This window comes from Phoenix dactylifera, chromosome 15, assembly GCF_009389715.1.
Source record: "Phoenix dactylifera cultivar Barhee BC4 chromosome 15, palm_55x_up_171113_PBpolish2nd_filt_p, whole genome shotgun sequence".
Taxonomy (NCBI): Eukaryota; Viridiplantae; Streptophyta; class Magnoliopsida; order Arecales; family Arecaceae; genus Phoenix; species Phoenix dactylifera.
The window spans coordinates 9,154,889-9,177,503 of record NC_052406.1 but is presented as its reverse complement, the minus strand read 5'-3'; the positions used below and the strand labels follow the sequence as shown (position 1 = coordinate 9,177,503).

Sequence of the window (22,615 nt, the reverse complement as noted above, 5' to 3'; positions counted from 1 at the left end):
CCGACGTGACATGCATCATGGCTAGATAATGGCCTGCAATATGGCAGCGGTGCGGGAATCAATCCGCATGGGCGGCGTGCAATGCTAGTTGGGTGCAAATTATGATGCTGCCACGACTGCAGGCTGCCAGGGTTGTCGGTTGTTAGAACCATCAGTCCTTATCAATACATACTGATGGTTCTCCTCAGCTGATTGGCTCCTCGACTATAGCTCCTCGGTCGGGGTCGAAGTCGTTCACCTCGGTTTAGGTCTGAGGTCAAAGAAGTCAGTCTAGCTCAAGATCGAAGTGTTCAATAATTCCCCCTCACTTGCCCCCACTTTCGAGGTGGGACTGCATTTCTATTCGGAAGATGATAGTCGAGTCGTTACCTCAATCGAGGGCAAGACTTTGGTCAGGGGCATTCAAATGCATCGATTGGTCTTTTGGAAGCGTCATCTTATCTGGGGGATACCCCTCTTGTGTTGGGTCTTGGCCTTGACGTTGCGGATCGTGTCTGAGGACTCGTCCTCAAGGGTGGTGATCCTATCGGTGAGGATGTTCACAAATATTTGCATCTTACGAGATCAGATTGGGAGTTCTTTTCAACAAAAGGAAGCTGGCTACCTCGACACCAATGGAGGTGAGGGACGAAGTCCTGCCTTTTTGTCTTTTTACTTGCTTTTCTTCTCACTCGGATAAACTGAGCTCAATGTACTCTTCTTTCTCTTCAGCCTCTGTTGAGATTAGCGTAAAAATTCAAAATTAATGAAAATATTAAATTTTTCTAAGTTTCTGACTTTGTTTTTTAATTTTATTGTTTGTTTTTCTTGCTCGAGTTCAAGCTGTCGCCTAAGCTTTGATCTTCTTTTGTAACTCTTTTTGCTCGATTTCTGCCGAAGTCAATGTATATTGTAAAAGATAATAAAAAGTAAAGAATTTTTCAAAGTACCTGACTTTGGCCTTTACTTGTACTGTTCATCTCTTGATTTGAGTTCGGTTGTCACACCGAACTCTTCCCCTTGTGTTTAATTTCGTCCATGAAGGGGCGGTAAGAAGCTTCGGTCTATCTCGGGCTCCTCGGTAGATCATTTTGGAGTTCGACTCCGGAGGGATTCCGAGTGAGCTCGGCTTGTTCATCTCTTGGCTATAGTAGGCATCTCTAGACCATGGTCCTAGAGAAATTCTGAGTGGACTCGGCTTGTGGAGATCCCAAATCAACCCGAGGTATCTCCTTTCATCTATGGACTATGGTCTCCGAGGAATTTCGAGTGGGCTCGGTCTTGAGGAGGTCTCAGGTCGGCTCGGGGTGTTTTCTTTCATCTTTGGACTACGGTCCCATAAGCATCTCTGAACTATGGTCCCATAACAATTCTGAGTGGGCTCGGTCTTATTCACCTTTGGACTACGGTCCTAGAAGAATCTCTGGATGATGGTCGTAGAGGAATTCTAAGTGGGCCCAGTCTTGAGGAGGTTCTAGGTAAGCCTGAGGTGTCTCCTTTCATTTCTAAAGTACGATCCCATAAGCGTCTCTAGACTATGGTCCTAGTGGAATTTCGAGTGGGCTTGGCCTTGAGGAGATCCCAGGTCGGCCTGAGGTATCTCTTTTCATCTCTGGACTAAGGTTTCAGAGGGATTCTAAGTGGACTCGGCCTTGAGGAGGTCCCAGGTCAGCCCGGAGCATCTCCTTTCATCTTTGGAAAACGGTCTTAGTGGCATCTCTGAACTATGGTTTCAGAGAAATTTTGAGTGGGCACGGTCTTGAGAAGGTCCCAAGTCCTCATGGTGTCTCCTTTGTTGATCATCTCTAGACTATGGTCTTAGAGGCATCTCAGACTATGGCCCTAAAGGAATTCTAAGTGGGCTTGGTCTTGTTCATCTCTGGACTACGGTCCTAGAGGCATCTCTAAACTATGGTCCGAGAGAAATTATCAGTGGGCTCGGTCTTGAGAATATCCCACGTCGTCCCGGGTTGTCTCCTTTCATCTCTCGACTATGATTTCAAAGGCATCTCTGGACTATATTCCCAGAGAAATTTTGAGTGGGCTTGGTCTTGAAGAGGTCCTAGGTTGGTCTCCAGGGTGTCTCCCCAACCAAACACCCTTGTCTATTTGGTATCGGTATGGGCTTTCCATTCCTTACATCTCCTCTTGGCCCCTCAGGGAAGTCTCCCGCTAGCAGATTCGCGATGGAAGATCATGGCTTCCTCCACATTTGCATACTTGTCTACATGCGCCAACATTTCGGCAAAATCCATCGAAAATAGCTTATCTAAGGAGAAGAGAAAGCACGATGGTTGTAGGCTGCTCTTCATTGCCGACATCGCGACTGACTGATCTAGGTCGTGAACCTCTAGTGTCGCTGCATTGGAGCGGCCGACCTAGTCCTTGAGGGACTCCTCTTGCTGCTTGATGTTGAACAGCACGTCCGAACCGCAGTGTCGTCTCCAGCTGGAGACGAAGTGTGCTACGAAGAGGTGAGGGAGTTGCTCGAAGGAATGGATAGATTCGGGTTAAAGCCCAGAAAACAAGAACCGAGCCGCCCTATGATGGCTCACAGGAAATGCCTTGCACAACACAACATCGGTGGCTTAATGCGGGATCATGAGAGCTTTAAAGCTCTCCAGATGATCCAGAGGATTGGTGCTACCATCGTATGGCTCCACTTGGGGTATCTTGAATCAAGGTGAGATCGGTTCCTTCATGATGTGCCAAGAGAAGGGGGCCCCAAGGAGTAGTTGAGGTCATTGTTCGCACTTAGAGTATGTCCTATAAGGGTCTAGATATTCTGGCCTATTTCTTTAATTCTCCTATCGAGGTCGGCATCCCGTTGGGGCGGAGGCTCCGTGAGGCAAACATGCGATAGGCTGTGAACGGAGTCCCTACCGAAATGGGGGCTTGAAGCATGTTGTTTCCCATCCCGACCAAGACTACTTTGCTAAGTGCATCAGCTGTGATGCGACTGCTCGGGTTCACGATCCTGAGAGCGGTGGTTGACCAGTGCATGAGGTGAGTCGGTGATCGAGAGTATTGGATAGGTTGGACGGATTCTGGCTGGACCGACTATGGTCATGCTGCTACCTATTGCAGGCTATAGACCATTGTGGTTAATGCCTACACCTGCTGAATGAGCAGGTTGAACTATTCATTGCCTACAAGCATGGCGGGTTGTTCCAGTGGAGCAGGTTCCAAGATCTGCAATGACCCTTGGGAGGTCGGAGTGTGGTGTTGCGAAGATGCGATGTGTCGCACACTCCTCATCACCTCATGCTAGTTATCTCTCCCCTCTATTGATGTTGATGTAGCTAGGGGGCGACGCTCTCATTCTAATGCTTATTTGTTACTATAGGATCTGGCGAAGAGCAGTTCTGACAATCTTGGGGTCAGCTAGAGGTGACCTGAGTAGGCTGGTTAAAGCGTCGGGTGCTAGTCTCCTCCGATGTCTAAGTCAAAATAGAGAAGCAACAATATAAAAGAAAAATATTTCAACAGAGTGTTATTCTATTATTGCGTAGTGTGTGTTATGGCATACCTGAGGTCCCGAGGCTGCCTCTTTATATAGGTGAGCCTATTTTGTCATTACGTGGGCCGACGTGACGTGCACTGATAGCCTGGTAATGGTCGATAGTACGGTAGTGACGAGGAAGTCAGTCTGCATGGGCTGCGTGTAGCGTTGGTCGGGCGGAGACCGTGGTGCTGCCACGATTGCAGGATGCCAGGGCTGACGGTTGTTAGAACCGTCAATCCTTGTCGATATGTGATGATTGTTCTCTTCGGTTGATTTGCTCCTCGGCTGGGGCCGAAGTCATTCACCTCGGTTTAGGTCCAAGGTCAAGAAAGTCGGTTTAACCCGAAGTCGAGATGTTCAATATTTTCTCCATCATCACCTAAGCTAGAGTAGGACATTTCCTTCCTTGAATATTATGTTTTGTGTGACTTCTATTTTATAACCATCGTGCAGCGTTATTTTTATTTTCTCATGATATAAACTGATCAGATCTTTGAGTCCCTTTTATTAGAATAGGGCAAATCATGAAGCACAAGAATAACCCAAAGGGCTTGAATTTTTTTTTTTTTTTTTTTGCTCTTTCAAACAAATGTAACCTAAAGCATCCGAGATCAATCGGCATGTGCATGACCCCAGCCAAATATTCGTATATATTAAAACTAAATCAGTGTTCAACTCGGCCGTGCTCTAAAGCTTGCACTAGCTATAGGCATGCAGAAGGCCAAACATAATCTGTTACCATAATTATATTTCTTTAATCTTCTTTAGTTTGAATTTAGATAGGCAATAAAGGGCATAGAAGTCCTGTATAAATCTTTTCTACTCTAATCCATCCTTATGGCCGCTCCTTGTTCTCACAATCTTATGAATGTACTCATTTAATAATAGACCTCATTTGTTAAGTTAAGACTCTTTCCAAAGCCCTCTGCTGACCATGACTCCAAACATGATACGGCCTACAACAAGCCCATTCAGTTATTCTTTTTTCTTTCTTTTTTGTTTTTTTGCTAGTTTAACCCACGGATGCAACAAACATGATTGAGTGAAAAAATAAAAACAAAATCTTAGATTATATTACATGCAAATAATAAAGATGTGTTATAACAAAATATTGCATTGAAAATAGCTCTTGTTAGAGATAGGATTTGATTTTTGTAAAAAAAAAAAAATCTTTTCACATTTTTATCAGATTGAGTTTTTGAAATTAGTTTAGAAAATAATTTTCAACCATAGGTTTTGTATTGGAAGAAATCTCTCCATATGCTAATCAAGTCAACCTTCAAAAACATTTCGAATCTTTCGATTTTCTATTTTGGTTATTGTTTGATAAAATATATAGCTAACATTTATTTTCAAAAGCTATGAGGTATCAATTGTAAATCTTAAAGTTACCTTATGAGCCAACAAGATGCTTGATGCTTCTATATATAAATTTATCATTCTAGAATCTATTTTTATATACATTTTATAGAATTTTTAAATATTAAAAATGACCGATAGTTCACAAATTAGTAAAAAAAATCTTGCTTACTTATCTCTTATACCTTGAAGCTTCAAAATTTAAGAAAACGAATCAACCAAACTTATTTAAAACCATTCAAAACACAATCAATCCATATCCAACAACTTTAATGGTGATAAAAAAGATTTTAAAAAAAAGGGGGCATAATTGGCTGGGTGATGGTGTTTGGTATCTTCAGATGGTTTTGATATTCGCAACTCAACTGGTGGATCATGAAATAGGAACCCGAACAGTGCAAAAATTGCGTAAAAAAGATTGGGTTGATGCAGCCAGTTCTAACCTGTACAAAGGCGCAGCTTCCCGGAGAGAATCACCCCATATATTGAAATTGGACCTCATCCGTAGGAATAAAATGACCACATTTGATGAGGCTCGGGGTTCATCAAATGTGGTCAGTGATGTTGATTTCCAATTACTAGTCCCGGGTATTTCCATTTGGGGGTGCTCCACCTGTATCATTTACTCCTTTTTCACAAAAAAAAAAAATCATTCTTCGATCATCCATGCTCTTTTAGATAAATCATGAATAATTCATGAACGAATTAAGAAAATCCAAACTTTTGAACAATTCATGATCAATTGCATGACTACAATTCCTAGAAGAATATGACTGGTGAAATAATTGTGAATTATTCATGCATGGCGGTGGAGCCAGCTGAACCCGTTGCTACCCTCCATTCACTTTAAGAAGGTGAACAATTTGTTTCTTTTTGAACAATTATTGACCCACACCAAGCGTGGCAATATTCTGATCATACGCAAATTCATGTCTCACCAATTTCCTTTAGCAATGAAGATTAATGATGGCCAGATGACATGTCTAGTTCATTCTGGACAAACCAAGGTCAATTCAAATGCCCCGAATATTACCGCACCAAGTTACGAGGCTCACAAAGGAGAGGGAGGAGATAAAAACAAGGGGAAGTGATGTATGGAGGCTGACAACGAAGGGAAATGAACAGCGTGTCGAAGGGCCCGGCCGGGTCTAGATGGATTCCTTTCCCTCCCATGGCAGTCCAAAAAAAGGCAGTGCTTCGGCCATGAGATGGTGCCGTTTTGGTGCTTCAGAAGGGGTGGTTTTGGGTACGAAGAGACACCTTGAGCGAGGAGAAGTGGGGTATATTATGGTGTGGGTGGATGTTGGAATTGAAGAGACACAGGGAAAGGAACAAAAGGAAGGCATGGCCGCATGGGCCGTCTTCATGCTATTGTGGTACTTTAAACTTCATGAATTTTAGATGGTGGTGGGCGAGTTGGGGGTGAAGGAGGGGGAGAGAAATTTAAAAGGTGACGGGCAATCCAACGCATTGTTCATGCATGTCCATGTGGTGTATTTGCCTTGGAACTGCTGCACTGCTTCCTTCCCATCCCTGCCATTGAGCTTCTGAGCCACGGGCTGACACAACCCGTGAGAATCTCTTAGCCCTCGCCTAGAGATTAGCGAAGGGCTTCGCTTTCTATCATGTATTTACTCCAAAAGTATATACCTTTCTCAAGTAAGATTGTGATGTAAATTATATAGCCAACCATCCTTACCTTTACACGGATGAGTACACATAGCAGCTGAAGCTTACTCAAGCGCATCGACTTTAGTTCTCCGGTAATGCTTTAACCCAGATTCTCTTGTCTTATTCGATAAGCAAGAACTCCTAAGGCAAGGACGGGAAGAAGGGCGAGAATGCTGTACCATTTGTATTCAACAACTCCAAGCCTTAAAATAAACAGAATATATATATATATATATATATATATATATATATATATATATATATATATATATATATATATATATATATATATATATATATAACTTGTTTCTTAATTTACTAATAAGATGAAAAACTCTCTATCATCGAGCTATGATGAAGGTATCAATAATATTGGACACATTATTGTTAACAAAATGGTGCTGCTATCACACCAAGAATAATTTTTTCTACCGGTTTCAATAATTTTTCGTCCATACCTGTTGTCATGTGGCAAGAAAACCGATCCAATCATCGTTTTTCATATAATTTTTTTTAAAATTAAAATTCAGATTTAAATAGCCGTCCAAGATGACAAAGGGGAGGAGTAGGAGATGCCGGAATTGGACAAAATACGACTCAAGTATGCTGCCGTATATTTGTTTTTAGGTTCTTTTTTTAGATATTTCATTTTTTTTTATTTTGGACTGTTCTATTGAAAATATCAACTATTCTCTATAACCTAGGCTCGTTAGTTTTCATTACATTACCATTTTACCTTCACTATTTCTATTTTTTTTTATTATAAGCAATCATATTCTACTAATATACTAATATACAAAATTATATTATCAATAATGCAGATTGATTAAGGCTTACGATACACAAGCACCAAAATGGATACAAATATTTGGCTATTATTCAGTTGTTTTCTAAATAATTCTCATCATAAATAATTACTCATAATTCATAAGTAATCTCAATCTGCACATATTATCTATTATAATAACTAATGACAATTTTATTGGAGAGTGATTTTCTGAGTAAATTGGCGGTAAACTGCGGTTATACGAAGGAATATGCATTCTTCGAATCTGGTTACGAAGGAAAATGTGATTTTTGTAATAGTAAGCAAATGAAAAAAAAATCTATAATTATATTTAAAATATTTCTAAAGGATATATAAAGTCTAATATATCAAACATGCATGCAATTGCAAACCTAGCTACAGCAAAGGCGCTGCGAATCCGAGCTGGCCTTTTGAACCTGGCTCCTAAGCCTTGTGTGGGACAAAGTAGTGTACCATGCAGAGAAATTTTTTCCCTTTTTATTACTATTAATAAAGAGCAGAGGGACAGGAGCCTGAAGGCAAAGACGTTTGATGGACAGAGGGTGTTTTGGAGGGGATCTCGTCCTTTAGATTTTTTTTGGCGTGCGCAAGGGCGCAGACAGGGAGAGAGGAGAGGATCCATTTGTCTTTTGTTGTTGTATCAATCCACTGCCAATAGTACGGGTAGCATTTCTTACTTGATAAGAAAGCGTAGAATAAGACATAATTTGAAGAAATATTCAGATATAACCAATATTTTAGAAGAAGACAAGAACTACATAATGCACCTAGGCCAATATATATTTTATTTGGTAACCAAACCCTATATAACGATCCACAAACTACATACAGTTATAGCATTTATATGCCCAACAAAACAAATTATTGATGCATTTAATCTGATCATACTCAAAATTTCTCAACCATAAGCCAAAAAAATAAAATTGATTCAGAACAATCCTCAAATATAAATTATTTTGACTATTACAAGTGCCATGTCGAAAAATCAAAGCGAGCTTTCGGATGCTATATTTTAGTTATATGACATCTAATTAAAATGATATTTTTTTTAACAAAATTATTTTTTCGATATTTAAGATGTGATGCCATACTCTATAAGTGGTACATACCTCCTCGAAAATTTTAATTTCTTCTAAAATATTGATAAATTTTATTTTTTAAAAAAATATTTCTATTGAATATATTTATTTTAGGATATCTAGTTTTATTAAAAAAAATCCAACTTAAATTGTAAAAAAAAAAAAGCTATGTACCTCAATTTAAGAAATATAAATCACCAATTAAAAAAATTAAAATCTACTTTCACAATTCTTCTATTTTTAAAAAAAAAATCACGGATTGAAAAAATTCTCCCTTCAAACAAATCCAAAAATACCCTAAATCTTGCATTAAAAAGACATGCTTCCCTACGTAAGACCCTCTAAATTGCATATTAAAAATATCCCAGAGTACAAAGGTACTAGCAACTTAGAACACTCCATGCATATTTGAACAAAATAATCCAGATACCAAACTACTAAAAAGGATAATTTTGCATATCCATTCATAGATTACTAAATTTTCAGATTCTTTACCCCTTTAAAACACATCTGGGTAACACTAATGATTAGCAACGACCATTATAAGTTGCTACAAAATTGTCATCGTCTCTTGAAGATAACTAACAACAGGAAACACTTGTAATGGTCTAGTTGCTCAAAAGACATACGTACGGTCCAACGGGGTGAAAAAAAAAGGGGACTGACAAGAACACAGCGGCTCCTGCAGCACTGGGTCACTCGTTCCACAGAGCAAACATAGGAAGCTGATGAGCCACGGGCACCCCGGACGTCCGCCCCGCCGCTGCCACCATCCAATTCATGCTCCCCCCAGTTCCGCTACCTACGTTGCCGTTCTCCCCACCCTCATACTTTATTCCATTAGGGAAGTAGACTGCCTGAGGGAAGTCCCCACAGGCACTCTGGTTGGGGCCGGCATTAATCCTTGTGCTCTCAGTCTTGCTGTCCAAAGAGCTTGGGTTTCTCGCCGAAGTTAAGGCGACTGTGTTGCTCGAAGAAGGTCCATCTTTAGAGTTCCATAGCATGTCGGATAGGTCGTCGATGCCACCGCTACCAGAGTTTGTGATGGCTCGTGCAAGTCGGTCGGCGTCGGTCGACGGCTCTGAAGGTGCGGGAGTCGCCCTGGGGGAGCGCTTGGCGAGATCGCCGGTGATGAGATGGGAACTTGAGCATATGCGCTTCACGTCGTACCTGCTAATGTCGAAGTTGGTCACTGCATTCACACCACGGAATTTGATCGCAGCAATGTCATAGGCTTCAGCAGCTTCCTCTTGAGTGCCTGCAAATAAGAAACACCATGATCAAATGATTGTTTAAGCAGGGGCAGCAGCAAAAAAAATCGGCATGCACGGGATCTGGAAAGGAGGGTGCAAATGGCACATACTTTTATTCCTTCCACAAATTTAAAAGCTGAAAGGGATTGGAAAACCATATTATTTCAGCCATGGCTGTAGGGGACAAGGAAGGCCAGGGACAGGTAAAGTGCAGGATCCCGAACAGGCCTTCTGAAGTGTGGACGGCCAGGGAGGCCGGGGGAGAGTGAAGCCTAAAGAGGCAGAAGCGGCAAATCAAGTCAGGTGGGATCAGGAGCGATTCCTAGTTTTGCTTCCTCCGGGTTCTCAACTGGTTCGGTGGCCCCAGCTTCGGTGGGTCGCTCACGACATCTCGAGAAATATATGGGCTTCGACACCGAGCAAGACAAAACCCTAATGGGGTGCCAGTTCTTGGTCTAGCATCCATCTAATTCTAAAATATTTCATCGCCAATTCTTTGATTAGGTAAATAAATTTGCGAGGAAATAGGGCAAGTTTTACTTAGCAACATTTCTTTGAAGCAAAAGAAAAAAATTCAAAGAAAAGAAACTCGAGCTAAGCAGCAGTCTCATTTGAGTAAGGTCCACAAATAGATTCGGCTGTTTAGAATTTCAGAAGGTTTGTCAGCAGTACCAATCATCCTTAATAGAGCAGAATAACACTTGCTATCATATAATAATGATGAGTGTAGTAGAACAGATAACAAGACAAGTAGGCGTTACATGATTATTTTTATAGGGGTTTCATTTTTATTTATGAATGCAAATATTGTTGCTGGTTTCACCATTTTGTTCAAAAAAGAATACTGGAATAGAGGCATTGCATGCATGGGGAAACTCACTGAATGTTCCAAGGTACAGGTCTTTGTTCCCCGCCACCCTCCCTATTCTAGCTTGCCATCTTCCATGTTGGTGGTGCCTATGAACGCAACAAAAGGATGTGAGAGAACACAACAACAAAAATGGGGGGAGAGAGGAAGAGGGAGAGAGAAGCGCATGGGTTCTATGATAGCGTGGCCGGAGGTTTGCCGATAAAAGCTGCAAAGAAGCCAAAAAGTGGACTTTGATATTAAAGTTGGAATTGACAGGACCTCGTCACCCCTCTGTACACAGATGCCCCTCTGGAAAATCCACTGCTTTTCCTATAAAACAGAAATAGATAACAATAATCATTTAAAAAAAGTACAAGTAAATTTAAGAGAAATAAGCTCTCTCACCCAAACACTTATATATTTTTTTACTTTGAAATTAACGCACGGAAGAATCAAGAGGTACAGCATTAATTAAAGAAACAAACCGCCTTAAGTTGGCCACAAACTCTTGTCTCGTCATGTGCTTCATCTCTTCGAGCTCCTTCTCATAGGCGCTCAGCTAGTAACGGTTATGATGAGGGAACAAAAAGAGTTACATAGCAGCGCTACAAAAAGAACTCCATTGAGCTCAGAAAAGGGAAGAAGATGGAATAGAGTAGAATCATGCCACTTACTGGAAAATTTATGTTAGCTGCTGGACCCCAGTACCTCAAAGAAGCCAAATCATATGCCCTTGCTGCCTTTTCCTCCTTATCATATCCCCCTTACCAAAAGCATAAGAACAAAGAACAGAGATCAACACAAACATGCCAGGGAGCTCAAAAGCCAACCTCAACTCATCTTAACAAAATCCACATCAGCCTGGTCTGCATCCTTACCTAAATAAACTGCTCAAATGGAGTGGCAGCAACATATGGAATCAGAAGAAAACATAAGAAATATAATAGTTAGAACGTACACTTCCCATAACACCCAAGAAATAATTCACTGATTCAACAGAAAACTCAAGGCTAAGCGGGGTTTACGGCAGTGTCCATACCTTGCCTTCCCTTTCTTGTCTGACCTTCCTTTCTACAACTGTTATCCCACAGATGGGCTTCATATCTTCCCGTCCATCTGTGCCTACAAGACTCGATGGTGGTTTTTAAGGCATTAGTTAACATAGGTTAATGATCTACGGGAAACATCAAGTTCTACAAAATATTATTCACTTATCGGAGTTTCCAGCACAAGCCCACCTCGTAACTCCTCGATACTGAGAGGTCCTCTGCCCAAAGGTCTCGATAGACTTGCGAGGAACTGGCTCTCGAGTGGTGGCCTTGGCATTTGGGCACTTCGGTCCGTCGGCAGGTGCAGGAGATGAACTCGCCGGTACCATTTCACCAGACCCAGAATGCATGCCAGGGCTCATTGAAAGGGTTAATGATTGGATATTGCACTCGCTCGGCTCGGTCGATTGTTTCTCTGGAGCATATTGGTTTTGTCGGAGCCACGACTTAATTCCCGAGATAGAGGCTGGGCCATCCATGCCCACGTTGTACATCGAGTTAGGAACTGGGGTGGGGTTGGAGTTAGAGCTGGGTACAAGGAATTGAGGCTTGAGGGAGGGGATCTCTTGGAAAGAATGGTTAGGGTGGTGGAAAGCTTGGAGGAAATGATAAGAGCTGCGGATGCCTTCTTCTGTTCCTCTTTCGTCAGGGCTGAAGGAGGGGGGCATATTGACATTGATTCCAGGACCATCAGGGCTTTGATAGTAAAGGTCATGGTAGTTGGAGACCGGATGGTGATTTGGGTTCTCTTCATTGGCATTCTCAGAATACCCACCCAAAAAATCCTCCAGCTTTGGCCCTTTCCCTTCCTGATTTGAGCCGGTGGGTGCGGTGGCCATGGTACTCCCATATCTCCAATCTATGACTCCCCAGCCCCCCACCCCACCAAAAAAATAAAATAAAATAAAAAGGGACATTGTTATGTATTGTTATTTTCCACAATTCTAAATATGGTCAAAGGAAAAAGAACATAGTTATGTATTATTATTTTCCACAATTCCAAATATAGTAAACGACAAAAAGACTGACTTATTTTTCATGCCTATATTTTATCTCTCTTGCATTGTCTTTTTTTTTTTTTTGGTAGAATCTTGCATTGTCTTTTACTGTTCAGACTCTTTGTGCTGTACTCATATCGATTGTGTTTGTGTGTGTGATCTGCTGATGTACCCCAAAAAGAAGAATTTGAGCACCATGGAAGACATTCATTCAACCCTCATTAAAACTACTTCATCCCTCGTTAATTATATATTTCTTTAATGAATTTGCCTAAAACTATAGAGACAAAAATGTTGCTTAAATGGACGGATGAAGCCTTAAAATATGTAAAGAAAATTTTGTAAAACTACAGCAAATAGAAATAAAAGAAACTGAGAGAAAGGATGGGAAGATACTATTCGAGGACCAAAAGCAAAGCAGTGGAATAAGGGGTGCCAAAAGAAGAAAATGGCAAAAAAAAAACGGTGGCGTAAATTACAATTTAACACTCCTCTGATCTAGCACAAGGACCAGAAAACATAGCCATAGTAACGCGAGAGCCAATACCTCAGAGAAACTAGCAAGGGGTCAGAGAGCCTAAAGGCCCGAATCATAGTACTATCCTTGAAGTGTTTAAGTGAGAAAATCATAGGTCCTGATTAATACCTATAGCATGAAAAACTTAAACTATATGACAAACTTTTTTATAAAGCTACAAAACTCATTCATTACAACACAAAAAACAGAATCCATACAAACTCAAAGATGTGTTACGAAGAGCCAAAGGATCCAATTTGGCACGGTTAGCAACATAGTTACACAAAATAGAACCATTCAATACTAGACTAAATTTATCCTTTTAGAAAGAAATTTAGAGTGAATTTTTAGGCAGACACATAACACACCCGTGCTTACACAAGGACCATATCCACGGAAGCCAAAAGATGTGTTTGTAACGAGCTAGAAGGCCAAATCAAATGGAGCTTTAAACAGAAAGATGCCAATAGGACAACAAGCTCAGCAGCAACAAACAATAAATATACAACCATATATCGAGGGGGAAAAACTATCTTCAGTATATCAGTTCAAGCTGTTCATCGAAGAGAGAGAGGGAGAGGGAGAGATCATCAGTTCAAACTTGCAAAGAACAATAGCACGCACTTACACCAACTTCAGGACCATGATCAACACATATACTACAAAAGAAGCTAAAAGATGGATTATAAAGAGCTTAAAAAACCCAACCAAAAATAAGTTTACCATCCAAAACATGGCACCAGTGGCACAAAATGACCAGTGAGCAAATGGTGAAACAAGTAATAACAGATAAAAGAGAAGGAAAAAAAAGGTTCTATTTCTTCTATACCTGAGGCACCATGAGGAGGAGGCGGCGGCCTAAGGGGAAGCTCCATGAGGCAGATGGAGCCATCCGAGCGCAGAGGCATACCAGCCCAGGGATGATGGAAGCCCACCTCTCCACCATCACCACCACCCTCTGCCCCACCTCCATACCCCTCATCACAGCAGCAGGAGCTCTCTCCTTTGCAGGAGGACAGAGAGAAGCCAAGCCAGCCGCTCATCTCCATCACATGAAGAGCCTAAAAGAGCCAACCCAGAAACCAAGGGAGAAATGATGAGAAGTTCAACGGGGATCTCACCCGATCTCTATCTGGTGCTCAAACTCCAAAGCAAGCTCTATCGCTCTATGCTCTCGTTCCTTCCCTCCCTTCAGACTTGAGAGAGAGAGAGAGAGAGAGAGAGAGAGAGACCCACGAACGAGGCGGTGGCGGAAGACTAAACCCGGCATCATGGGCTTGACCTTCTCTGTAGGATTTATACGGGAATAATAATAAACAAATGAGAGAAGGCTAAACGCCACCCCTCTCTCTCTCTCTCTCTCTCTCTCTCTCTCTCTCTCTCTCTCACACTGCAGACCTCTGGGCCCTGGGCTACTTTGGGTTTCGTTCTCTGGCCCCACCATAGATATGTCTTGCAGGGGGCACAGAAGCAGCTGCTCTCTCTCTCTCTCTCTCTCTCTCTCTCTCTCTCTCTCTCTCTCTCTGTGTGTGTGTGTGGGGTGTTAAGTAGACTTCATGTATTATAATGATTGAGATTTCTCAGTTTAATGCGGTAGGAAGTTCTCAGGTGCCACCGCCTACTACAGTACTCAAAAATGTCACCGCTTTGATGCTGATGATCTTTGTCAGATGAGGAGCACGGCGAGGTTGGTGGAGGCGGGTGGCAGCCAAAGTCTACGAGGACTATTTAGTGTTGGATGGCTTGCCTTGTTTGCAAGGGGCGGTGGACGGGTTCCGCTCATGCGAGGGTGTAACACGATACCAATATTGGAGATAATAGACGGACTGCCGCTGGAGCTAAGATTCAGACAACATCTGTATAACAGATTTGTTTTAAAATATTGATCAATATCAGCTATGATTTATCGTATGATCTATATTTTAAATGTTTTTAACACTAAAATAATAATTGTCCGGCTTTATGACGGCATAAGAAAAAGAAGGCAACAGTGTTATTTTACAAATTATTATTTACTTATAATTATTCTGAATGATACATACTCTTTTGGAGAAAAATTATTCAAAATTTTGAAAAAAAATGGTATAAATATGTAAACAACGATATCATTCATGCTATGATGGTCTAAATACTATTTTTCAAATGATTACTCACGTAAAAAATATTTTTTTGGATGATATATATATATATATATAAACTCTTTTAGAGAGAAAGTTTACAAATAAATTTGAAATAAAAAAGATGCTACTTTATCAAAATGGGCATAAAATATGCAAAGAAGATCATTATTTGTACTATAATAGGCCATTACCTATCATAATAGCCATTTTCTTTTTCTCCATTGTTATACATAACATAAAGCCCTTATTAATTTAATCTCATCGAGGGCAAATAGGCTCGTGAAGCTATTAGGTCAGTAAATAAAACTGGTATGTAAATACATAAATGAAACTTTACTTACTACGAGGTTATATATATATTGGCTCATCTTAATTAAACTTAATTTCCATCTTCTAAAATTCATATATAGCTAGCCTCTTCTCTGTTGAAAGGGATTTAACTAGTCGAGTGGATAATTATTTTATTTCTATTTTAACAAAACATTTATGAATATATATTAATTTTGTTCTAAGTTGATTGGTTTTTTTACGTGCGGACCAAAGGCCATGGAATCGCTGAGAAGCCCAGCTCCCAGTCTCCTCCTCCTCTCCTTCACAATGTATTCACTCAGCCAGCAACCATTGACATTCCCACTTCCGTTCCACCTGAGTTGAGCAGCATTTTGGCTGCTGATCTACGTGGTTTTAACCTTCTGCCCAACTTAGTTGGGCTCGGCTCTGAACCCAACCCAGCCACCCTTTAAAAAAAAACGAAGGAGCCACTGCAAGGATCCCGACCATAAAGAGCTGAGATGGTACCATTCCTGCAATACATCTTGTCCTCTAGGAGGGTCTCACACACCCATGCATGTCCTATAAAGTGAGCGCTGCCCTTTAAATTGACCTAAAGAATCAGAGATGAAGAGATAGACATATCTCGGCAATTGACCTACAGAAGAAGAGATAAAAAGATAGATATATCTCGGCAGACAAGGACAGGAGACAGTGATATGCATTGAAAGCCGTGCCATCTCTCTCTCTCCTACTTTCTTTTGTGCTAGGCTACAAGGCTATAATGCTACGGAGGGGCTGCTTCTGGTTTCACTTCGGCAGCAAAGGGCAAGGTACAAATCTAGGCTGGATTGTTTACTGGATTGGAGTTGGATTGGTTTTGTGTTCCCGAGGGAGGAGCCAGAGGCCTTCCTGTCAACCATTGGGGAATCTTCTCAGGGATTCAAATAAAAGGAAAGGGGAGGGAGTCTTCCTTTTTGCCAAATAAGGTTTGGGTTTTAAGTATCAGAGGCATTGGGTTGGTGGAACTGGCCTGGAAATATATGGGTATATACTTGTTTTTATGCTCTCTCTCTCTCTCTCTCTCTCTCTCTCTCTCTCTCTCTCTCTCTCTCTCTCTTGCAGGTCATAATTCTCTCTCTTATATACTCCCACCGTCCCATTAATGCATGAGGCCTTTTTTTTGCGTCGATCACTTTTGATGCTGCAAATGGATCGGATTGTCCCAATTCAATTCGATCCGATTATTATATAAATCTAATCCGAATCTTCTAACTCATTATCTAAGACGATCCGAAAAAAGAATGGTATTAAGCCAGTTTACCTTCTATGGTCTACTTTACCAAAGTTCTAATTATAAATTAGTTTCATATAATGATAGCATCTATCATCAATTAATTGGTTTGAAATAAATAATGTCATCGTTCTACCATTCCAAACTTCTTAATCTAATTTTATTCACATGATATGGGACATGTTGCAGCAAATTACATAGTTGAGTGTTATTTTTGAATAGAAAATTTAACTTTTAGACCATAGATTGATAAAGTGACTGACTTAGCATTCTACTCATGATCTATTTTAGTCCATTAGATATAGTTAAATATAATAACTTGTATAATCCAAAGGGAGTGATCAAGTTTTAGAATTCTTTTTAATTATTTTTTGAGATTTTTTAGAAAAAATTTATCATGCTTAATATATCATAACATGCTTCTAAAAAGATATTCATATTTTATGATCAATCCGACGTGATAGGAATGATTTGTTGAGTTAAAACTTTTAGCCGTAGACCTAACCTGATCTAACCCAATCTTTTATTAGGTTGGGTTGGGTCTAACACTAAGACCTGAGCAAGGAACTAAGTCGGATCAAAATCATTTATGACCTGATTTGATCCGACCCATTTGCACCCCTATTCACTTCTATCTAATTCTTGGTCCAGTGTTGTTGTCGTTTACACGCTTTTTATGTCCTCCCACTTGCTTCTGATCATCGGTTGCAAATGCTGTGTTCGGTTGAATAAAAAAATTAAATTAGTTAGATTAAATAGAATAATTTGGAGAGGGATATGAAGGGTTAAAGTATTTTATGTTTCTATAGATAGAAGTCATAAATTATTTTCGGATTAAACAGAATGAATGGGTTAGAAGGATATAGAAGAAATATTTTACCTATTTTTCATTGAGAATGCATTTATTATGTACTATTTTTTAAATGCTATTTTATCCTTCTTAATTTATAAGTGATTTAACTCATATATTCAAATCAATAATTGTTTTAAAAAATAAATAAATGATGTTTATTCTTTCTTGTTCCGAAATAAATGCAGCCAAATATATTCATTCATATTGCCTTTTGATCGATTATAGTCTAAAAACTATCCGAAGACATTATGGTATTAGATAGATATTAGAAAAAAATATTTTATTTTACTTTTTATTTAATTCAAATTAATCTCATGTTCTCATAACCCAGGGCCGGCCCGAGCCCTAGGCGACTGAGGCGGTCGCCTAAGGCCCCGGGCCAATGGAAGGCCTCCGGGAGCAGAAGCTAGCTACGAGTCTTCCCCCTTGATGGAAGGGAGGTGGAGGGTTTCCTGGCCTGCAGAGGGCAATCGGGGAAGTTGGGGACAGTAGTTTTGTTTTGGGTGGAGAGAGAGAGAGAGAGAGAGAGAGAGAGAGAGAGAGAGAGAGAGAGAGAGAGAGAGAGAGAGAGAGAGAGAGAGAGGAGGGATTTGGTTGGCTTCATACACACCTGAAGCCACTCGTATCTATCATCCCTTCTCTTTTTTGGTTTTGGTCTTGGTTTTCCTTCCCTCACATTACTCCTGATCCAGCTGGGCCATCAGGAAGCAAGATAGGGGGATTGGAGATGGACTTCTTGGAGGGTGGAGATTCTTTTAATTTTCTCCTCTCGGTTTCTTCTCCCCTCTTGGGTGGTAGAGAGAGAAAAGGAGGGAGGGGGTTGAATGGCTGCTGTGCCGTGATGTTGCAGTTGCAGCTTCGGTGCTCACTTGAAGGGGGAGATGGTCTTTAGCAAAAGAAAAGGAGGGTAGAGAAAGAGAAGGAGGGAGGGGGGGTTGAATGGCTGCTGTTCCGTGATGTTGCAGGGGCTGCTTGGGTACTCACTTGAAGGGAAGATGGTGGGATGGGACTTTTATTAATTAGATGGAGTGAATTTTCCATAATGACCCTACTTTCTCTTGGACAAATTTTTTGACCGTGAAGCGCCATGGGATGGCCTTTTTCCTATTCTGCTCTCGCTTCACATGGTAAACAGTATTGCCAAGAACAGTTCCATGGCCTTTTTTTTTTAAGTATTTTTTTTTAATATTTTCATTCAAGAATTATATTAAACTGAAGAGGCTTTTTGTCGATCTTTATTAGATTCATGCATCTTTGTTGAAATAGTGTACTTGACAGCAATCTATTTCCATAACATTTTTTTAAGTATTTTATATTTATTAAAAAAAATTATTATTTTAAAAAAAGAGGCCCCATTTACTGAATTCGCCTTGGGCCCCCAGATGTATTGGGCCGCCCCAGTCATAACCACTAACAAAACATGTTTGTTTCATCTCTGTAGATATATCTGATGGTGTAGAAGATCAGGCTCATGAGGGATATAGATGTTGGCCATTTAGATTTCCTAGCTAAGGCAGGGTCCAAGTTGTTTGTGGCCGGAAAGCTAGCCGGCCAAGCCCATCTTATGTCCATTACTAATGAGGGAACAAGAGTTTCATTGTACACGATGAATCTAAGTAGTTTAGTAATATCTTGAGAAAACAAAAAAAACTAGATATCCTAAATCCAATTTTTTAGTTTTTCTTTTCTTCGTTTTATAGTGGCTTTTCCTTTAGCTTTTCTAAATCCAGCGCATCTTTGTTTTTTCCTTTTTACCTTGGCCCAATGCCCATTGGGCTGGATTGGGCCAAGGGAAAGAGAATACAGGTCAATGGCACTCAAATGGGCTTTGAACTGCTCTTTTTTTTTTTTTTTTTTGATGAAAGCTACAACTGCTATTATGTGCCAATCAACAGCCCTTATACGACCTTTTCAACCTTCAAGTAATTATTTTATTTATATAGTTTAAATGTTCATATCTGCTTTAAAAAATTATTTTATTATGTGAACATTGAAAATATGGAGCAATCAAATAATTCAGATATCTTGCTACCATTGTCCGTTAATCCATAAAATGAAAAGACGGGAGGTAAACCCCAGACCGAGGAGCAATTCCAAAAGATATAGCAGGAACTGGATTTCTTTTTACAGTAAAAGCCTAAACCAAGAAAGATAGCAAGGGTAGGATGAAAGAAAAACAAGAAAAATTTAGAACAATAAAAGCTTTCACCTAAAAATGCGAGGGGCAATGTAAACCTCTGAGACAACTATATCATTTTATTGTTCTAATAATCTAATTAAAGGTTGCTAAGGTAGACACTAAGGGTTTCCCTATAAGATCGAGATCTCGGGTGAGAAAATTTATAGAATAATTTTAATATCTCACTGTTTTGGAGAAAATATAACCTTTTTGCTATGGAAAACGTTTGGCATCACTGAAACATAGGGCACGGTTTAAGTGTGCTGCTCGCGGAAAGTTGGCGGGTACAATGCTCGGCCGTGCTTCTCATACCCCGTCGGTGAGTCAAATCAATTAGAGATTGCCATTTGGATCTGTCATGGGTCAATTCATTGTGAAAAAAGTTATTCTCCTTGCATTGAGCTGAGATCGAAGTATATAACTCTTGGAAACTATCTATGAGGCTGGTCCATTGACCAGACCGCACACAATTGGGCCAGTGGGCCAGTTCAATGTAGCCAGCCCAAGGGCCACTATGACCTGGCACGAGGCAGCCCATCTAGATGCTACCTTGGTCTCCTTCAGAAAGCAGGAACCCTGCGATCGCTAGCTATTGAGGTAGTTATAACCGCCTAACAGCCGCGGTGGTGGTCGTTGCAGCCATGCCTTTCTCCGAAGAAGGCTATAAAAAGTCCTTAGAGGGTCTCTTAGAAGCACTCCTACCTCTCACTGCTCTCTCTCTCTCTTCCCTTCTTCTAATGGCACCAGACCGATCCGGATTCGCCGCCGAGCCGTCGGAGGAAGCGGCCCAAGCTGCCGGAAGAAGCTTCTCAGCTCCTTCACAGGGCTAGGTGAGTCTTCTGACCACTTCATTATTCCTTTCCATGCTTTACCATGTTCTGATCTATTCGGGTAAGAGATTAAAGGAAGAAGAAACAAAGGAGAGAGAGAGACCCATATATGTGGTCGTCGGCATCGCCAGCCCTCGGCCACCAATGTCCCCGGTCCTCGACCGCAGCTGCCATGGGGTTGGAGACTAGCTACCTCTCTTTCCCTCTTTCCTATTTCTGAGGTGAAATAAAGAAGAAGAAGAAGAGAAGGAAGAAGGGACTCGCCGCGTATGTGGCCGCGAGTGTCATCGACGCTGTTGGCCTCGGAATAAGGACTAATAATTTATAGACTAGTAAATATATTTTTATGAAATATATTAATAATTAATATATTAATATTTTATTATAATATATTTTATATGATTAATAAATATATTTTTATGAAATACATTAGGGGTAATTTTGGTATTATATGGTTAGTGATCTTGTATTTTCATAGAAAACCAAACATGTTACCGGTGAATATCTAGAAATTCTTAATTATTGAAAAATAACATACCAAATGAGGTAATTTTAGATCATCAAAAATCATATTATCTTGGGATAAGGATCAATGGTGATCTAAGATCATCTTGGAAATCCTATTTAGATCACTAACACTATCTTAGAGTTAAAAACATTCAAAATTCAAGATAATATATATGCAGAAAGAAGAGAACGATCTCAAAGATGAAATCAAAGATACGAGAGATGCACCTCTCGACTGACTTGGGGCAAAGCTACGAGAGATGACGAGCTTGGGCTTGTCATGTCCCACTGGAAGCAGCCCACCCACTATGATCAAATCCCATTCCCATCAGATGAGTCCCTCGCGGGGCCGAAGACAACCACATTTTGCCAGTCTGGCCCGGTCATCAGCTCCATGGGCACCCCAAACCAGCCTTTGGCGGGCTTTGACCTATCTCTTGGGCTTTCTGCGGCCCGGCCCAAGAAGGATCGCTCCTCCTGGTGGAACTGAAAGTAGTGGCTGTCACAAGGTGACAATCCAAAGAAGAAGATGAGATGATGGAGGAAGAAAGCTTCCTCGAGGATAAGGATGGTGAAGGAATCACGCTGTCGATGCCAGTTTTGTGTATCCATGGTGGCTTTCATTTTCAATTTCTCCTTTGTTGATCTGGTTCTTTGCGGAACAAGCCGTTTTCAAAACCCTAACATGACCATGCAGGTGAGTTCTTCATCCTCAGCTCATTTATATCATCATATGATTTAATTTAAAAGGTTTGGAACTGAATTAATTATTTTTGGGGTTATTGCTTGGTCAGGTGTTAATAAAACAAATTTTATACAAAAAAAATAAGAATGTTAATGGAGGTCGATAACTTGCTAACCCAATCTGAAAGTGACCTCAAACATAGAATTCGGGTATGAAAAATAAACCCAATAGATTATTAGGTTGGGTTTGAGTTCTGAAATTAGACCTACAGTCTTACTGGATCTAGTTTGGATTTAGGTACATCGATACCCAAAAACCCAAAACCCAACTAATTAGATTATATGCACATGTGCAAATATGTGTATACATACTATCACATATAAACATGTAAATATACACTTACAAGCTTGTGTGTATATCAATCTTTCTATTTAATCAAAGAAAAAAAAATCAAGAAGAGTATAGTAAAACCACGATCCACCTTGTTCCACCAAATATTCATCCATGTCAGTTGTGGTATTTTTTTACAATATATTTATTATGGTTTAATATTTATGTCAAGCTTGATTATTGTTGGATTGTTTCATGATTCATTTTCTTTTGGATTGCGCGGATGCTTTTCTTTTTCTTTTTGGGTACAAGGATTGTGTGGATGTTTAAGTAGCAAAAATAATAGTTGAATAGGTACCCTCCTTTAGGTATAACTTTTTACATATTTATGTATATTGTTTCATAGTTTGCGTAGCATTTTGACATTAAATAATTTTTAAAAAATAATCCAAAGTGCACCTAAATAACTTGTTAAAGAC

At 40.3% G+C, this 22,615-nt stretch overlaps 1 protein-coding gene across 1 annotated transcript; it reads right to left on the bottom strand.

The window, feature by feature from the left end:
* Positions 1-8,901: 8,901 nt before the first annotated feature.
* On the bottom strand, positions 8,902-14,271 carry LOC103705769 (AP2-like ethylene-responsive transcription factor AIL7). Its single transcript, XM_008789619.3, has 9 exons — positions 13,898-14,271; positions 11,743-12,412; positions 11,544-11,626; positions 11,383-11,391; positions 11,179-11,267; positions 10,990-11,063; positions 10,784-10,834; positions 10,535-10,611; positions 8,902-9,659 (listed from the first exon to the last, which is right to left on the bottom strand). Exons 1-9 carry the CDS (start codon positions 14,115-14,117, stop codon positions 9,097-9,099), a joined length of 1,836 nt encoding a protein of 611 aa, XP_008787841.2. The 5' UTR covers positions 14,118-14,271; the 3' UTR covers positions 8,902-9,096.
* Between the last annotated feature and the right edge of the window lie 8,344 nt (positions 14,272-22,615).